This window comes from Micrasema longulum, unplaced genomic scaffold (assembly GCF_059751315.1).
Source record: "Micrasema longulum isolate JH-2025_06_02 unplaced genomic scaffold, ASM5975131v1 h1tg000881l, whole genome shotgun sequence".
Taxonomy (NCBI): Eukaryota; Metazoa; Arthropoda; class Insecta; order Trichoptera; family Brachycentridae; genus Micrasema; species Micrasema longulum.
In genome coordinates, this window is record NW_028278073.1 from 5,811 (window position 1) to 18,081 (window position 12,271).

Genomic DNA, 12,271 nt, shown 5'->3' on the forward strand with positions numbered 1-12,271 from the left:
CCGTAGGGTCAGATTTTGTAATCTTGTATAAATATGTGCACATGTGAGAAATAAAGACATCGATCGAAAACAGTAAACACTCTCTTTTAACTCTACTCTGCCCGATTACTTCGCCACTTCGTCTTCAGATCTTCACTGCATCTTTCTTGGACTCAGCCGAATCCAGAAGCGAATTTACAACCTGCTAACCGCCACTGTCAGCCGACAGTATTTGGAATAAATATTCATACCTACGGGCTACTGATACCTATCGCAGCTCGCAGTAGAATACCAGCGCCTTGCCGAGATTTTTACAGTCTCACAATTCTTTATACGAGGCGGAAACGCGTCTCGTACAAAGTATAACCATTGATTTGAGAATCATTTTACTAGAAAAATCAGTTCCAATAAAGGATTAAAAAAATAAAATATTTTAAACAAATAGACTTGTTTATTTCATTAAATTCTATGGATAAATATATAAATAGTTTTTTTTTAAAAATTAAAAAAAATTGTTTTTTTATAACCTGTTTATTACCATCATAAAGTTTATTTTCATTTATCGCAAAGTGAACTATTTGTATGTAAGAGTATAATTCGGTAGTCAGATAGCAGAAATAACCATCTGTATTTTTGCTTATGTTTTTATTTTCAAAAGTTTTTATTAATATTTCAGTAAATACACAAAGCAAAAAAATTAAAGAAGCAGTGTCATTTAGAATGGTAATTTGTTATTGTAAAACAACACTCAAATATTTAAGTTTGTGGATTTAAGTCTTGAAATAAAGACGGATTTCAGCTCTCCTGAACATTTTTGAAAATAACAGATGGTTCCTTCTGCCATCTGACTACCGAATTGTCTTTATTGTTGAAACACACCAACCGAGCTGTCTTCGGATACTTCATCGTAAAGTATTACAGTATTTAATATGAAATCTTTTTTTTCTATCTTTCTTTGTTTATATGATGCAGCTAGACTTAGATTTGTTTTGTTTTTTTTTAATTATCATATGTGTGAATTTTTGGGGAACATTTTAAATTATTTGGGTCAGAAGTAATTCTTGCTCCTTAGTTCAAATGTTATGTTAAAGGAAGAAATGTTGACATTAATTGTATTTAAAACTTATATTTTTATTATCCGACCATTTTTTTCTTTGAAATATTGTTTTTTTTTTTAAATTTTGTTCAGCCGACAGCAAAATGCTGCCAAGTCAAATTTTGCAATTTTGTAATTCTTTATTTAGTTTAAGTTCTGAATGGTATCTTTTACTGAAACAAAAACAAGTTCACTAATTTACTTTCTTATTTGACAATAGGCAATGTGCACGAATTTTTTTTTTTCTTCCAAAAAAATCAGCAAAAAATTAGAAAACTTACGCAGTAATTTTTTTTTTTTGAGCCCATAATTACCTCGTTATTATGATTTACATTTTGAATTTTTAAAATCTGTCCCAAACGCTCCGCTTCCCGGGTTTTTGAGCTGTGACGTCATTGACCGCGATTGGGTTTGACAGTTCGACATTCGAGTACGCGCCGTCGTTGTAGTAGGAAGACCGGCTGTTAATAATACGTTATTGTTTTACTTTCGAAGTGTTTTTTTCCATCGTCATGGCTAAAATAGTCAACTATAAGTACTGCATTGTACCTAAATGCAAAAATACGACTATTACTACTCCTGAGAAAATATTTATCAACGTGCCGAAAATCGAGGCAATACGAAAAAAATGGTGTCATGCCATGAAAAGATGTTCGAAGAAAAATAAAGATTTAGCAGTAAAGTCCACTTGTTATTGCTGTGAAGACCATTTTAATGTAAGTACTTATATTATTTTTTACCTAGCCAATTATTATATATTTACTCACACACACGAAAGTGATTAAATTAACCTTAGTTTTAACATCCCTAACATGTCATTTTATAACTTATTGTCTGACAAAATTAGTGCCATCGTGTACTAAGTACTTATAATGAAAATAATGTTTGATGTTTTTCTTTCACAGCTGCAAGAGGATATGGAAAATTATACATTTTTCAAAATGATGGGAAGTCGCATGCAGATGAAGAAAAATGTTGTCCCAAGCAAATTTGACTGCCAGAAGAACAAATTACCTGCGGCAAAGAAGACAGGTGAAAAAAGGGCCAGGATAAAATTATTGAACGAGTTACTCACTCCAATAAAAGTCCCAGCTTTGTGTGAACCCAATGTTGACGGAGGCCAAGACCCCCCTCCGATTGCCGGGCCAGGAATAATGACGCTGTGTGAACCTCCAGAATATCTTGACAAGGCTGTACAAGTCAATAAAACTTGTAATGTGAGAAGCAAGGGTACATCAACAGTAATTTTGGGAAAGACGAGTACTGCTTGTTCTCCGATGAAATCAATGTCACCCACTTCGACTGAACGCATTTGCGTCAAGAAAAATCCCGAGCCAAATGAATGGGTTGAGTCAACTGACTCGGATTCAGATTTTGTCCCCTCTCTAGAAGACAGTAGTGCCTATGATGGGACAGAAGTGGATGAGTCTGAATTGAATATGACAATGAGGAACTCATTTTTCCTCCTCATAGAGAAAGAGCCAAGGATATTTTTAGGAATTCCACATGATATGTATCATGTAATTTCGCTGATTGTATCAAAGATACCCGCAAGTACATTGGATGTACTCGTGACATTAAAAAAAATCCGCTTGGATGATTCCAACACTGTCCTTGGTCTCCACTTTGGGATTTCCCATTCGACAGTAAGTAGGATATTCTCTAAAACAGTTGTCCTTCTTGCAGCTATATGTCAAGATCTTATTATTTGGCCAAGTTCTGATAAAATAAGACGTCATCTTCCGATATCTTTCAGAGCGAGGTATGCAAACGTGCAATCGATCATAGACTGTTTGGAGCTACAGATCGAAAAACCTTCAAACCCTATCCACCAGGCATTAACCTGGTCAGAGTATAAAGGGTGTAATACTCTAAAATATTTGATTTCGTGCACGCCAGATGGTCTGATAAATAACATTTCATGCGGCTATGGAGGGAGGGCATCAGACTGCATCATTATCGAAAACTGTGGATACTTGGACCTTTTGAAACCCGGAATGGCTGTTATGGCTGACCGAGGTTTTAAAAATATTTCCCATTTACTAGAGATGGAGGGATGCTCATTGATCCGTCCGCCAAGTGTATTTGCCAATACGAAAAGCAGTCGTAAAGAGGTTCAGCAATCAAAACGAATAGCTGCCTTGCGCATTCATGTGGAGCGCGTTATAAGCAGAGTTAGAGAGTTTCACATGCTGAGAATGGGCTCAACATTAGACCATCATCATATGGCAATAGCCGATTATTTGGTGATAATAGCATGCGGCATTATCAATCTGCAAGGCCTTCTAATAAAAATATAAATACTGTTTTTGTACATGGTAATCTTGTAATGCTTGTGTGTTTTCTTTTCTTAAATTTTATTTTGTGTGCTGCTTACCTTCGGTAATGTTCATCTTTCCTTTTCTTTAGTAAATTTTGATGTATGTTATGTTACCTTTGGTAATGTTGATGTGTTCCCTTTCTTGAATATAAATTACTTTTCTGTACAAATTTTTTTATAAGTGTAATGTGATTACCTTCGGTAATGTTCATATATTTCCCTTTCTCAATGAATTTTAAAACGTTTAATGTTACCTTCGGTAATGTTGATGTGTGTAATGATTATCTTTGGTAATGTTCATATATTTCCCTTTCTCAATTAATTTTAATCTGTGTAATGTTACCTTTGGCAATGTTGATGTGTTCTCTTTCTTAAATATAAATGACTTTTCTTTCAAAAATGTGTAATGATTTGATTACCTTCGGTTGATGTTCACGTTTTCTTTTCTTAAATAAAAGTGACCATTATTGAATAAATATTAATTTGTGTTATGATTACCTTCAGCAATGTTCGCGGTGTATTTTTTTTGTTTTTAATAATAATATATAAATTACTCTCTTTGCAATTTACCTGTATAAAATGTTAAAAAAGGTTTTGTCAAATAAAAATATGGAAGCATTATATATTAAAATGTTTTTTATTATTATTTAATCACGTTAAAGTACATATCTACCTCATCTCCCTAGACAAATTTTATTTAAACAATAAAATGTTAAGCAACTATATTTTTTATTCAAACACATTCAAAAGTGATCGCTCGGGCTGCATTTAGTGATGTATGAAAGAAATCTTTTAATACACACTTAAAATCTTATTTTTTTTAAAATAGCTTCAGACCAAAACATTTCACACTTTTCCATCAACTGTTCACAACTAATTTGGTCATAGTCTACATATGTAATACTGATTTCTTTGGTTTTCTCAAAATCCGGCTTGGTAACACAATAAATTCCTTTCTTTTTTTTTGAAAAGTGCATTTGCATTTGAATTTGAGCCATATATTTCTGACTTGGCTTGTTGTCCGCTGTAAAATAAGTTTTAAATGTAGTATCGCTATTTGGACATTTTATTTCTATGATAAAATCATCTCCCGATGCGTCGGGTGAGGCTCCTAAATATGGATGATCGCCACAAAGAATAAGGCCACACTTTTTTAACGTGGTCTTGAGTATTTTTTCTACTTCTCGCAAAACATCATCTTCTAGAAGTCTACCTCGCTGTAAAAAAATATTATCAGGCACTTTAGCACCAAGAATGCTTTCTACGAGAGAGCCTTCCAATGTCTGACAATTTGACGCTTCGTAGGCCTTAGATGCCGTTATGCGGCCATACCTTAAGTTGTGCCATAAGGGACAGTCTGCTTGCCCGAGAGTTTCTTTCGCTGCTTTATTACATAAAGCAGCACCCATCCTGCTTTGGCAATAATTAAAAAAATCTTTTGATGTTGACCCAATATTCTCCGAGAAGAACGTGCATGCCATGCTATGAATGGATAAATTTTCCAATTCTGTCGGTTTAACGTAGTACTTAACTAGTTGGACATCTCTTCGACCCAACTCGATGCTTCTTTCAACTACACATTTTAAAAAGGATCCATCACTTTCCGGCAAACTGGTCCTTGCCTTTCCTAAATCCTTTGCTTTGATAAACTTCAAGGATGTCCCGATGGCAGACATTTTTGAGCGCTTCCAGTAGCACTCTATAGAAGTCTTCGGAGGATCTTCGCTTCTTCGATGTAGCCATGACAACATACTAATGGCATGTTTGCAACCACCTAAAATGACAACAATGAAGTTTAAATAAGGAGGCAATGAATAAGACAGGCCGACTCTGTCAAACATTATGAGAGGTGAGCCAAATATATATAAAATATTAATGGCAATATCCTCATAAGCCATTAATCAACAAATGAAATAGATTTATTAAATTTATTATGATGTACAAAGTGAGTATGAAATAAAAAGGGTATTTTATATTATAACCAGCTCATCGTTGAGACTTAAGATATATATGCTTAAAAGCCCAACAGTATGAATATATATTACAAACCTTCTGACGCTGGACAATCTTCACACTTGCATGACTCTATAACTTGCTCTGTTTCATTGCACGTTAAAACAACCGAATATGCTTTGAAGCGCACCCGATGTTCAGGAGTTACACGAGCCTTCACTATACAAATATCGCCCACTCGTTTTACTTGGACATATCCAATGACACTATCTCCATAATTTGCTCTGCATGACCTGAAAAAATCGTCAAGTACTTTAGTATAACTACGGTGGGGAGTTGGGGATATTGGGGAGTGTTTTTATTCATATCATCAATGAACATAAACATTTATGTTAAAAATGCACTTAAGTATGGTACGATTACTAAAATTATCGTGACAATATGGATACTGACATCCCTAAAACAACCTACTGAATCAACTCGGCATATAAATAATATTTATGAGTACCTAGGTAAACAATACGTTCCTTCATCATAATAATGACAACTCATATTTAAGGTTAAGTATGAAAAGCAAAGAGTGAAATTCAAGATTTAAAGCAGAAAAAACCCGTAGTTGGGACAACTGATGAAAACTAATACTATTAATACCACATATAATACTATTTTACTTAATAAACATACCTTGAAGCTTTTATTCCTTTAATTTCGGCACTTATAAAGTCCGTATTTGAAAAAAATGCAGCCATCATGAAAGCATCTATTTTTGGTAAATTATCCGACTGTGCTTTCACAAAACCGATTTCCGACATAATAAATAGATATTATATATCTTTCTTAACCTTTTTATAGTTAAATATAACAGTTCCACTAAATTGTTCACAGGAAACAACACATAAACAAACCGCACGCAAAGCCACCCACAGATTATTACGGTAGGTCTAGTTGTTACTTGTCACTATCGCGGCCTGTGTCGTCACAAAGTGAACAGCCAATCACAGCGCGTTTATGAATTTTTTGAATTCATACGAATTAAAATTGCAATTTAATGATATAAAACGAATTCAAATAGAATTTTAACTGTGATATTCGGCGTAACCAAAAATCATTTATTATAAATCAGTCATTGAAACCAAATTCTGGGTAGGCTGCACATTCCCTATTGTATATTGTGTCCGTATAATAAAAATCTGCCATGGGAAATATTGAAAAAATCAAGACATTATTGCCCCGGATTCGGAAAGTTAAATTTGTATAACTACGCTGGATTTAAATACAAAATATTTATCCTTGCTACGCGTTGAATGAATGTGACGCCAATACAGCGATCAATCTGTAAAAGAGAGCTCAGAAATAGAACTCATACTGAAGAAGACTGAGACACTGTGCTTTAGCTGGTGTTGATGTAAAACAGATTCAGTCGGTTATCGACAGTGACGAAGGGCGCATGCATGGGTGAAGAGTGTTTTTATGACTTCAAATTTATTTTCTAAAACGAGGAAAAATGTTTTATTAAAAAAAAAATAATTACGGAAAAGGAATAACTAAACAATCATCCATGATTTTTTTTCTAATGTCTGAATTTGATAATATTCCGTCTTTTGCTTATAGTACTCGTAACACGATGTAACATCACCTCGCGAAAATGAACTATCCACCGTATTTTTTAAAGAGGTACTACCCTACCCTAGTAAGACTATTAAAGTAACTTGATATTAATGATTAAATTTAATTCAAATGAACCGAGTAGAATAAATACATCTTGCCGTTTTTGTACAAATGTTCATTTCCTTGATTAAAAAAATACGGTGTTTATCTCTCAATCTGTCTATCAGAATAAATTGAGCGAATATTAAGCATATCAAGCATATCAAAGGCTTTGAAAACATATATAGATGGAGTTTTAATTGGTCCTTTTCGGAATAACTATTATAGTACCCTTATGTATTTAAATTTTTCGCTTAAAATGTGCAGTAATATTTTTAATATTTTTTGCAGTATTTTTGTTGTTGTTTATCAAATAGGCTTATATGAAATAATTTTAGACTTATTTTATTTTGACTGCAGGCAGGCGTGATTGTGAAAACCACCCCTAAATGATCATCCCTATTCATCACGTGGTTCATATTGTGTTTGAATTTATTCAGGATGTGTATTCATGTGTCCCTCGTAGCTGCTGTCGGTTGATATATCTGATATTTTTGACAAATGCCTTTTTCGAAAAAAAATTTTTTAAAATACAATTGTAAATTTTAAAATAACCAATTAATTGAATGTTTCGATTGGTTATGCTTTATCTTGTCAAGTAAACGATAATAGATTTATTTATCAGAATCTTGTTCTGTAGTATGTCTTTCAAATTACTTTTTCATTTATTTAAATTTAAAAAACAATTTACTTCGAAAATTTCAGGTACATAAAAAACATACATTGAAAAATCCATGTTCAAAGGAGACTATAAACTAAATTTTAAAAAATACAGTTGGCATCTAAATATCACTAAGCAGCCAGTGGCAGGTCATTAATCCTGTAAATGCCTAGACTTCTATATTCCTTTCACTTAAATGTTCTTCATCACTGTTGTAATTTGATGCTTGCACTTTTAGAAAATATGAATCAAGTAATCCATCCGCGGCTGGACGGAAGTGCGTGGAGTTGAGGCGCTGTTCCAGTTGGCGCAGGACCGGAATGCCTACTCCAGAGTGATCGCCAACGTCGGGGAGACCTGATATGGCACAGAAAGAAAGAAAGAATCAAGTTATGGTAGAGTGGGGTTCCTTCCAACCTTGGACCTTTGATCCTTGAGTCCGTGACATTAGCCACGTGACCACATTCCGGTGCATTTTTTTCTTCTAATGTCAATAAATATGAATTTTTAAACAACGCAAAATTTTAAATGTTACACTGTGCGTCAAGTGGCCAATTAAACCAGTCAATGATAGATCATAAGCCCTGTTAATGCCTAGACTTCCAAATTTCCTTCTCCACAATGTTGTTTCTCTCTGATTTTATTTATTCATATTAAAAACTCTTCAGAGGGTGCAATCCAGACATTTATCTAAAAAAAATTGGACAACTTAAAAATAATTTTAAATTTTATAAATAGCTTTCATATTTTTATTTATTTATTTTTGCACGACCACAAACCAGGAGGCCCAATTACAGTAGTGACTTACATCACAGAGCACCCAGGCTTGAGAAAAAATACGTTTTAATTTTTGTGTTCTCACCGGGAATCGAACCAGGAACCTTTCGTGTGTGAGTCAAGCGTCTTGACCACTACACCACGGAGGCGGCAAATATTACATAAACAATGTTGAATATAATTAATTTACAGTTTTCAACGTAAGACGATAAATCACTAAATTTATCTATTATCCGATAGATTTCTCTTCACGTATAATCAACCCCAAATGCAAATGTGGTATCTGCTAATGCACCCTTTAATACCTTCACGCTCTTACCTTACTGCCTTCATACAGCATCTTCCTTCGTTCTCCCTACTATATTATTAACCCATAAAGCACGGCGTATCAAATCGTATCTCTCGATGGGGTATATTTATACCAGCGTCAACAATTCTATTATTCAAGTTATTTAATATAAAAAATAATAATAAATACCTTAATAAAAATGCTCTTTTCTTTCTCCCTCTCACTTATTCTCTATTGAAGGCTTTACACCCCCAGAAGAAAACTGTCGGTAGTCTTAATTTGGCTGTTCTTTAAATCCTGTTTAACCGCTCTTTTTTATCATTTTTAGGAGAACACTCGCGTATCTCTGACTTTTTTAAGCAAGATGTAATCCAAAGGAATTCTTTGAAATCCATTCACAAAATTATTGAAAATAACACTGCAGTAACTACGACGCCACAAGGTTTTTGTTTTATATTTTTCAGTCAAGTGAGTAAATAATGTTAAAAAAAAATGGCATTTTAATGTCAAAATACATTAAGTTAAGTGCATTAATATTTTTTTTAAACTGCGTATTTCAATTACAATCAATTGAAATCTTAGTAAAATCTTTTGAAACTTTTAGATAAAAGAAACATTCTAAACGACTTAATATTAATAAAATAAATAAAACACCTTTGTTTTTAAACACAATTTTTTTCCGGCCGGCTTCAAAACAAACAAGCTCCTGTCTAGTTTCGGAAGTATTGATATCAAATTACCACCCCTGTAAAGAAAAAAAAGACTTGATTTATTGGGTCCACGTGTAGTATTTAGTTAACACGATAAAAATAAAATAGGAAATAACTCATTAGTTGCGTAAACCTTAACGAAGAAGTTTGTTTGCTTTTCAACAGGTCGGTGGAAAAAAAAATAGTGGTAAAAAACAAAGTTGTTTTATTTATTTTATTATAATGAATAACCACAAAGATAGTGCTTCAAATATAAAATGTTGACTTAATATTACCTTATAAAGTGATAAATCCATTTATTGACTGTCCAGATTTGCTTAAGTTGGTGTGTTTCCGTATACCTGGTGGACATACTCACCGCAGATCTCCTTTTTGTTCTGCAAGTTCTAAAATCAACTATCACAAGCACTCGCCTATCCTTAGGGTCCACAGATATAGTAATCAGTACGAGGATAACGCTGATACATTTGGTTCTGAACTTGATATAGAAAGATTTTTAAAAAAAAATCCTTCGCAATATAATTCTTCCACTTTTCTCTATATTTGAAAATATTTTGCTTTTTTATATTTATATATATTTTTTTCTTGATTATGTGTATTTACTTGTTATTATTGTTATTATTATGCAATTTTATCACTTAATTGTGCATTAATATTTTTTCTTGATATTTTTGATCAATGGTTATTTTTAAAGCAATTTATGTCATTTATGTAAAAAAAAAAAAAATAATAAATTAAAAAAAGTTTGTTTTTGCTCTCCACAAAATGGCCAATACCTCTGGGAGTGCGACTTGTATTGATAATATTTTTATACACTTACTAACCTTTTTTGTGTTTTAGGAGTATTTTCCACGTTTACATCCCGTCAATTTCCAACAAAATAGATACAAACAAAAATAAATTTAAAAACATGTTTATGGAACATTATAACCCCGTATAGTTTCGTTAAAGTTAAGTTAGCACTTCGCCTAACTGCTCCTCTTCACTCCCGCAAGCCTCTGTGAATGACGTAATGTATATTAGATAACTAATTAGCATTCACTCATGACGGTTCCTGGGTGATTGATTCTGCAATAACAATTATTGTTTGGCGGGAGAGAGAGCTCGTATCTTTGTTGCTTCAGACGAGTATTGAGAGAAACCATAAGACAAAAAGATAAATGTTTGAATTAAATTACTAATGCTTCAAGTTATGTGATTTGAATGTTTACTGACAGTAATATAAGCATTGTGATAATTTATGAACAAATGTATTTATTACGCCGCATTTTTGTGTGCTGGTAAGTGTTTTTAGCTAACAGCTCCCCGATCAACTTACTTATTTATATATATAGTTGGATAATTTATATAGCGCTATTTTTGTGAAAATCACCTTAAGGGCGCAGTACAATTAATAAATATTCCAGTACGTCTTGCAGCTACAGAACGCATGGACGGTTAGGATTGTAGTTTCTTGTTTTCAATTAAGATCAATCAAAAATTATAACAGATAGGAGCTAGATTACAGGACGTCTTGCAGCTTCAGAGCACAAAAACAGTTGAAAATTTAGCCCCCATTTACACATTTTAAAAATTGACAAATAAATTTAGTGTATTAATGATACTTAAAAAAAATTAATAATATGAAAAATAAAAAGGAGTGAGATGACAACACGTTTTGCAGTTACTACGCGCATAGACGATTGGAATTCTAGACCCCATTTACAAAATTTAGGTATTTTAAAGTTAATATATGAAAGCTAGATAACCAATCATCGCGCAGCTACAAAACGCACGGACGAGTGGAGTTCTAGCAAAGTTAAAATGATGTTAATAAATTTACAAAAAATAGAGCATAGTAGTAAGTTTGTCAAGTGTTCATGCCAAGAAGTAAGCAATAAAAAAAAGGCATTTTATACTAAAATATTTTAAATTTATGTAAACATCCATTCCTTAATAAGCCACAATGACTAACCATAAGAGGTAGTTTCTAACACAGTTAAAACAGTATTAGTAATAAGGACAATAAATGGTAACGGGACACAAAATACCGTGGTCTCTTCAAGTGAAATTGAAAGCCTACTGATGTCTATTAATGTTTGGCTACGAATTATCCTTGGTTTTATTGTCGTTAACGAATTTAAAAGGTCCACAGCAGAAATTCCTTCCCTTTCCTGACATTACTCAGATAAAGGTTAACAAAAAATGCAATTCGCTTCTGAAATATAAACTCTGTACATATCAATGTCAATAATACTATCGTAAATGTTTTCTTTTTTAATCTTATATTACAATTTAAAAACTCACCAAATATAAAAAGTGCCTAAAATAAACAAATTATTGAACCTCGTGATCTAGTTATAAACGCGTTTACCTACTCTTCTGGTTCGATTACCGGTAAAGTCAAAATAAAGTGAATATGGTCTGGTTCATGAATATGGTATAATTATAAATGCAATAAAATACTAAATGCTTGAACATGAAATCTCCACATGCCAAAAAATATGTTTTGCCTAATTTGCTCATATTGCTCATTGCACAAATAGCTTACACGATTGCATCTCTGACCCATGTAATTGCTGCAGGTTAACAAAGTTAGTCGTAAAATTTAAAGCAGTTTGCACTCATTTAAAAGATTACAGAATTTCTTACCAATCAAACAAACATTAGTTCAGAGCCCTCTTCTTCCACTCCTTGACTATGCGGATGTATGTTATCCAGATGCTTACTCTGAATTACTTGATAAGTTAGAACGATTGCAGAAAATTTGTATGCGTAATATCTTTGATCTTCGTAAATT

General features: G+C 32.9%; 2 protein-coding genes across 2 annotated transcripts; one reads left to right on the plus strand and one right to left on the minus strand.

The window, feature by feature from the left end:
* The first annotated feature begins 1,424 nt into the window (after positions 1 to 1,424).
* On the plus strand, positions 1,425 to 3,591 carry LOC148278433 (uncharacterized). The gene is made up of 2 exons (XM_088231399.1): positions 1,425 to 1,791; positions 1,981 to 3,591. Exons 1-2 carry the CDS (start codon positions 1,588 to 1,590, stop codon positions 3,373 to 3,375), a joined length of 1,599 nt encoding a protein of 532 aa, XP_088087525.1. The 5' UTR covers positions 1,425 to 1,587; the 3' UTR covers positions 3,376 to 3,591.
* Positions 3,592 to 4,055: 464 nt separating this feature from the next.
* On the minus strand, positions 4,056 to 5,104 carry LOC148278434 (uncharacterized). The gene has a single exon (XM_088231400.1). It carries the CDS (start codon positions 5,069 to 5,071, stop codon positions 4,199 to 4,201), a length of 873 nt encoding a protein of 290 aa, XP_088087526.1. The 5' UTR covers positions 5,072 to 5,104; the 3' UTR covers positions 4,056 to 4,198.
* Between the last annotated feature and the right edge of the window lie 7,167 nt (positions 5,105 to 12,271).

What these genes read in the sequence shown, in the direction of transcription:
- LOC148278434 (XM_088231400.1), bottom strand. Translation starts at nt 5,071, where the DNA reads ATGTCTGCCATCGGGACATCCTTGAAGTTTATCAAAGCAAAGGATTTA.
- LOC148278433 (XM_088231399.1), top strand. Translation starts at nt 1,588, where the DNA reads ATGGCTAAAATAGTCAACTATAAGTACTGCATTGTACCTAAATGCAAA. An exon ending in GCTGTGAAGACCATTTTAAT is followed by an intron (nt 1,792 to 1,980) that starts GTAAGTACTTAT and finishes TTTCTTTCACAG; the next exon opens with CTGCAAGAGGATATGGAAAA.